The 7464-nt window shown below is 40.9% G+C and overlaps 1 protein-coding gene across 1 annotated transcript in view; it reads left to right on the top strand.

The window, feature by feature from the left end:
- Window positions 1-7464, top strand: part of Fam3c (FAM3 metabolism regulating signaling molecule C) — a 47345-nt gene that overhangs the window by 19829 nt on the left and 20052 nt on the right. Inside the window, exons 4-5 of the mRNA NM_198771.2 lie at window positions 5739-5768; window positions 6696-6819. Coding sequence (NP_942066.1) covers window positions 5739-5768; window positions 6696-6819 — 154 coding nt within the window. The remainder of the gene's footprint in view (window positions 1-5738; window positions 5769-6695; window positions 6820-7464) is intronic.

Below are 7464 nucleotides of genomic sequence, written 5' to 3'. Positions count from 1 at the left end.
ATGTGCTGTCACCTGAGTTGTTGATCTTGGCTATTCTGATGGGGCTTTGGAGGAATTTCAGAGTAGTTTTGCATTGTATCCCCTCATGCCTAAGGATGTTGAACATTTCTTTAAGGCTTCTCAGCCATTAACGATTTCTCTGTTGAGAATTCCCTGTTTAGATTTGTACTCCATTTTTTAGTTGGGTTCTTTGGTTTGGTGATAATCTAGTTTCTTGAGTTCTTTATATATTTCGAATGTCAGCCCTCTGTCAGGTGTGGGGTTGGCGAAGATCTTTTTCTCATTCTGTAGCCCACACTTTTGTCCTTTTTCATTGCCTTATAGAAGCTTCTCAGTTTCCCGAAGTCCCATTTATCAATGGTTGATCTTAGGGGCTGGAGAGATGCCTCAGTGGTTAAGAACACTGACTGCTTTTCCAGAGGTCCTGAGTTCAAATCCCAGCAACCACATTGGTGGCTCACAACCATCTGTAATGAGATCTGATGCCCTCTTTTAGTGTGTCTGAAGACAGCTACAGTGTACTTTATATATAATAAATAAATTTTTTAAAAAAAGTTATTGATCTGAGTGCCTGAGCTATTAGTGTTCTGTTCAGGAAGTTGTCTGCTGTGCCAGTGCATTTGAGGCTATTCCCCACTTTGGATAGCCTATCTGGTTTTATGTTAAGGGCTTTGGTCCATTTGGACTTGAGTTTCATGCAGGGTGAGAGATACGGATCTATTTTTATTCTTCTACATGCTGACATCCAGTTAGAACTGCAGCATGTGTTCAAGATGCTCTCTCATTTTTGATCGTATGATTTTGGCTTCTTTGTGAAAAGCCAAGTGTGTGGATTTACTTTTAGGTCTTCAGTTAGATTCCATTGATCAACCTGTCTGCTTTTTGCCAGTGCTATGTAGTTTTTATTATTATTTCTCACTATTACAGCTCGAAGTCAGGGATGGGAATACCTCCAGAAGTTTTAGCTATCCTGGGATTTCTGTTTTTCCATATGAAGTTGAGTATTTTTCTTTCAATGTCTAAAGACTTGTCTAGGAATTTTGATGAGGATTGCTTGGACTCTGAAGGTTTTGGAAGATGGCCGTTTTCACTGTGTTAATCCTACTTATCCATGAGCATAGGAGATTTTATCTGATATCCTCTTCAGTTTCTTTCTTCAAAGACTTGAAGTTCTGGTCATACAGGTCTTTCACTTGGTTGGTTAGTGTTATACTAAAGTATTTCATATTACTTGTGGCTATTGTGAAGGGTGCTGTTTCTCTAATTTCTTTCACAGCCTGTTTATTGTTTGTGTAGCATGAGGCTACTGATCATCTTGAATTAATTTTGTATCCAACCACTTCGCTGAAGGTGTTTATCCGCTATAGGAGTTCCCTCATAGAATTTTTGGGGTCATTTATGTATACTGTCATATCATCTGCAGATAGCAATACTTTGACTTCTTCCTTTTCTAATTTGAATTCCCTGATCTCCTTTAGTAGTCTTATTGCTCTAGCTAGCACTCAGATACTGTATTGAAGAGATACAGAGAGAGTGGACAGCCTTGCTTTATCCCTGTCTTTAGTGGAATTGCTTTAAGTTTCTCTCCATTTAGTTTGATGTTGGCGGTGTATTGCCTTTATTCTGTTTAGGTATGTGCCTGGTGTCCCTGTTTTATTCTTAGCATGACTGCCCAGCGTATAAGTTCTCAGCATGAGTTCACTAATGGTTTGTCTGTCTAGAGAAAGAATTATTGTCTGAGTAAATGTCATTCAGTCCAATAGTCTAAAAAACACATAAAATGTCTAAGAATAAAAGCATAAATATCTAAGCAATCGATTTTTCTGTTTGACATTTTAAACATATTTAATGACTGTTTTCTGCATGGTGATAAGAAGCATTAATCATGGCCCTGGAGTGCTCACTGTAGAGAATACCATACCACTGTATTGAAATTGTTTCTTCATTTGAGTTAAGTGCTTGAATGTGGACCCATACCTAGTTTGTATAAGAGTCAGAGAAATGTATCATCAGAGTCAGTCCTTAATATTATTCTTTTCTCCGGTGATTTTCATTTTCCCCCCCACATATGTAGTGTTTTGACGTTGCAAATGTCCCCACATAAGGTCCTTTAACTCACATTACATTTTCAGGGCTAGGGGTCCATCCTAGTGCCTTGCACATGCTAGGAAGTTTTCTACCAGCGTTCTACTTTCTTAACTCAGTATCTAACAAAACCCTCAACTCAACAACACGGCACCAGGTCTATTTAATGCTATTTAGACAATTCTGTATCTTCTTGATTTTTTTTTTTAAAGATTTTCTTATTCTAGAAGTGTACTCTGGTTTTCCTGTGGCACTCCAGGCTATCTCAGAATTTACTGTGTAGACATGGTTGTCCTTCAGCCTCCCCCACTCCTCAAGTGCCAAGATTACAGGTGTGCACCAGCAAATGCCCACCCTACAGTTTCCCTTTCTTCTGAGTGATTGGAAGTCCAACGAGGGCTTTGTGTATACCAGACAAGTGCTGTGCCACTGGCCCACATCCATGCTTAACACTCAATTCACGTCCTTTTGCATGCAAAGATTCTGTCTCAAACCAGCACTTAACCCTCTGTGTTAAAATACTCTTTGGAGCACCTTGATGACTCAGTATCTGGGATATGGTACGCCATTCTTCCTTCCCAGTTAAAATGAGCTCACGTCTAGTACTGTAACTAGAATACTTGTCTTTCCTCATTTCTCTGGCGTTTCATATTGCTAGGAGCCTTCTTATTGTGTGTTTTAACTGTTGGATTTTGACACTGTTTAGAGAAGGTATTTGTTTTAATTTTGTAACTGTAGTGCGTTGTATCTGTAAAATGTTATCTATTGGGTTTCGGTCTACCGGTACAAATATTAATTGTGGGGTTTGTTTTATTTCTTGTTTAGAATAGGTTGGTTCTCATGACCATTTATGTAGCATCCAGCTTAATTTAGCAGAGGTCATCAGCTTGAGTCTATATACGTTGGTTTCAGGAGCCTGGTTTCTAGTTACCCACAGTGGTCACTACAGTTCAGTCAGTGGTTTCCTTTCAGCTGTCCTTTGTAATGACATAGCTTGAACAGATCATCTTTTCCTTTTTATTGGAAGTAGATTATTTTCTCATACAATATATATCCTGATTACAGTTTCCCCCTCCCTCTACTCCCCCTAGTTCCTCCTTACCACTCTTTCCATCTGGATCCACCCACCCTGTTTCTGTCTTTCATTTGAAAAGAACAGGCTTCTAAAAAGATAGCAGTAAAACTTGACAAAATAAAATGTAGTAAGATAAAACAAAAAGTCACCACATCAAAGTTGATCAAGACAAACCAAGAGAAGGAGAAGAACCCAAGCAATGCTTTTTTGTTTGTTCATTTCTTTGAGAGAGATTTCCTTTATGTATCCCTGACTGTCCTGGAACTCACTCTGTAGACCAGGCTGGCCGTGAACTCAGAGATCTGCCTGCCTTTGCCTCCGAAGTACTCAGGCTTTTTACATCGTAGTGTTTTAAAAAAAATAAAACAGATATTTCCAGACAGGAAGAATGAAAAATTTGCTCAGAGTTAATAATTGAAATTACCAAGATAGATTGTGATTTAAAAGAATAAAATAAAAATTAAAAGGCAAAGAACCATAACAACTAAAAAAAAAACAAAAAACAAAAGAAAACCAACCATCTAGCTCTCTAAACCTCGTATTCTGTCATGGGGATGTAGCCCTGTGGTAAGTGCAGGAGTACCTGGCTTAGCATACCCAGATTCAGTCCCCAGCACATCTCACCCCCAAAATACACAAACACCGTTTTTTTTTTTTTTAAATGAGGCTTAATCTTGAAAGAATTATGGAGTCACACTCCATTTGTAAAAATAATACCCGGAGACCCTGGATACTCCTGACTTAATTCCACCCATTACATTACCATTTTAGGAACTGTAAACTGTCACAGGCAGGACTTGTACGGACTGCGAGACATGTTCCTGGCCGTGATTTAATGCAGCGTTAACTTTCAGCACGGACATTTAACTAGTACAGAAGTGAGTGAAGCCCAGGTTACCTCTGCAGATACTGCCTCAGTGAATGTTGTGGACCTAATTATTTTTAGCCTCCGGTCTTTAAGCCATTGGTAAGCGGTATATGCATAGGTTACTTGAGACAGTATTAAAAGCTTAGGTACACCGTAGTTCTAATCCTGTGGTCTGACTTAATTGAAGGACATTCTTTGAAGTCTGTCGAGTCAGATAGGGTTGTGTCTATCCCTTGATGTATTATCTAAAGCAATTAAAGACTGGGGTTATCACCTAGAGTTGGAAGTAAAGTGTGCAGGTGAAGAGGGGCTGTTGTCTTCTAGGTATTGCTTGCCCCTGATTCTCTAGCAATGCCCTGTATTCATGAAAATTAGGTCATCTGCTTACCTGCAGGTTGGCATTCTGGTAATTGCAACCCAAGGGAAAGTCTTTCGGCTTTGATGGGTTTTGGATACACATAAACTGACAGGGAAAGACAGATGGAAGTTTAGCATGTGTGGTCTTCACATTGCTGTTTTTGCTCCGGGGATTAGTTCTCTCATTCAAAAGAGTGAATGCGTGGAATCAAATTTCTGTCAGTGTACTAGGAAATGGAAGAGTGAACTAGGGAACGCCAGCACTAGAGTGTACGGTCGCCCCTCCCCACCTTTACTCCCACCCCCTCTTCTGTTTTGTTATTGGCTTCTTCGAATCTGCCTTTCCATGGGAATCTTTCTGTGCTTAGGTTATGGGGTCCAGGAGGCTGTTTTGCTGTGTCCCGTGCACTACTCTTTCCCTGCATGATAGCTGTGTGACTTCAATGGTGCACAATATTCTAAGGGTTCTCCTGAGAGTTGAAACTGTTGACTTGGCTTCTTCTCTTTGAACATCTAGACACTCTCTTTCAGCTTTAACTTTCCGTTCCATAATTTGAATAGTACGCTTACAGGAAATCCGCAGTTATCAAAGATAGCACAGGAGTAAAAACTAAGTGCCTATTTATAGCTAGCCAGCTGGCCAGCTTCTCTCGAAGTGTATTTATTAGCCAAATCAGGAGCCAGCTGCCCACAGTACTTTGATGACCCTGGTCCACATTTCTTGGACTGGGATCAGACACTGGTGAATTACAGAGCACCGAGTGTAACTGTAATGGAGGACAGTTGAGACCCAACTAAGAGTTGACCTTTGCCTTTCTTGAACTGATGAAATAGACTCTCAGTAATTATCATTATGCCCAGTACACTTCTGTTCTGAGAAATTCAGGTTCCTCAACCTTCTACCTTCTTGTTTTACTTCCAAATCCTTGCCAACCCCCGCCCCCGCAAGATGGGTTTATGAGCTGTGTGGGGACCCAGCACTGCCCAGAAACAGCGGCAGCAGCATTTAAACATTATCATGTTCACCAGCACGTCTAATTTTTTTTATAAAGATATATTTTCAGACTAACTTCTTGAGTAGGATTCAAATTTGTAGTAAATAGTTAAATAACATAAAAAGTTTTAAATGATGTTTCAGTTATAAAACACAGCTCTCCGTGATTTCAACACACACTTGCCCATACTGAGTAGGAAGGTCCCACCTCTCTGAAGTGATTTAGGTGTTTACTGTATATGGGCAGTCACTCAGACGCACATTGCCTAGGCTTACAGATGCTTTAATATGTTGAAAGTAGGTTGTTGCCAGTGAGTGGGCCTGTGCCTTCTAATAATGTGAACTGTTTCTCTCCATAGCCCGATCTGCGTTGGACTCAGCCATTCGCTGTAAGTCCCTCATCTTGGTATATTATAAGTACTTCATCCAGTGTGTGGCCATGCAAAGGCTTTTATCCAAGGAGTGTGGGCAGGTTGTGAACAAACCCTGAGGGAGACAAGTTGAGTGGGACGGCCTAGTGTCATAAGTTCTTCATTCTCAATGGGCATTGGCTCTTCGCTTGTGTTTCGACCCATGGAGCAAGCACAGACAGTGTTTAGGGAATAGAAGAGTCAGCTGCAGCTAACGACCTGGATGGAGGGAAGGTCCGAACTCTTACTGATCTTCATTTTGGACTAGACAGGCAAAGGAGGCAATTAAGAAGCCTCAGGCACCCTGAAATTTAAAGATAACTTCAAGAATAATGAAATAACATCCACCTTGCCTGCCCGGCAAGATCCGTTTCCGTCAGCGGTTAGCTCATTCCTCGGGAGGATCTCAATGGTACCCCTGAGTCCTTTTATTTCGGAAGCTTTGCCTTTCTTCCTTCTTTCCTTGTTTTTTTTTTTGATACCATTAGAGAAAAAAGTTCTGACAGATTTTTAAAGTCTTTATTATTTATATTTCACTAAAATATGTGTATGTCTCCTTTTTATTTACTTTTAAAGATATGTATGGTGTACTGTCTGCATGTATGTATGTGCACATGTGTTCCTAAGAGGGCATATGATTCTTTGGAACTCGAGTTACAGATGATCATGTGGGTGCTGGGAATTGAACCTGGGTCCACTGGAAAAGCAGCCAGTGCTCTTAATCACTGAGCCCTCTCTCTAGCCCCTAACTAGGTATACCTGGATGTCATATATGTGTGTGTGTGTGTGTGTGTGTGTGTGTGTGTGTGTGTGTATCTGTGGTTTGAGATCTAAAACTATCTGATTACAAAATCTTACTAATTTGTTTGCTAAAGAATCTCAAATGTATTTCTATTCTCCCTGAAGCAACGAAGCCTCCCAGGTACAAATGTGGGATCTCAAAAGCGTGCCCGGAGAAGCATTTTGCTTTTAAAATGGCGAGCGGAGCAGCCAATGTAGTAGGACCCAAGATCTGCCTGGAAGATAATGTGTGAGTATCAGATGTCTTGGAGCCCGAGGGTGGTGTATTGAGAAACAGCCAGTGGACTTGAGATGATGGCGTTCTGAAATGCTTTTACTAACTGCCCGTAATTTTGATAATCATTGTATGGCTTTCCCCCCTGTGCATTAAAGAGAGTGACCAAGAGACCTGCATTTATTGGGCTTTGTGTAAGGATGCAGATGGCTGTTTCATTTGATTCTGAAGTATTAGAAAAAAAATTAACTCATTTAAATTCATTAAAATAAAAGCATTTCTCTAGTCCGGCCGTATTTCAAATGCTCAATGCCTCCACGCAGCCTCGGACCACAAATCCCATCTAAAAAACATTTGTGACAGAGCAGAGTCCCATTGACAGCTTTTCCCAGAGCAGTGAAAGCTTCACATCTCAGTCTTTCCTGTTTGAGGCTTGAGTGCTGTTTGCTGAGGTGTGACGTGACCTGGTGGTCGAGGCACTCATACTGCTCTGGACTGAGCTGAGCGGCTCCCAGGATGCATTGCTCCACACGGATGCTCTACACGGGATGCTCGAAGCTTGTCATCGCGCCTCATAGGCTGTCACAAGTTCCTGCTTCTGACATTGGGAACCCTGGTTTTAGTGTCCTTCATCCAATTGCCCAGAAAATTTAGGGACAT

Source organism: Rattus norvegicus, chromosome 4, assembly GCF_036323735.1.
Source record: "Rattus norvegicus strain BN/NHsdMcwi chromosome 4, GRCr8, whole genome shotgun sequence".
NCBI classification, from domain to species: domain Eukaryota; kingdom Metazoa; phylum Chordata; class Mammalia; order Rodentia; family Muridae; genus Rattus; species Rattus norvegicus.
The sequence above is the reverse complement of the archived record's forward strand: the minus strand, read 5'-3'. Positions and strand labels throughout refer to the sequence as shown.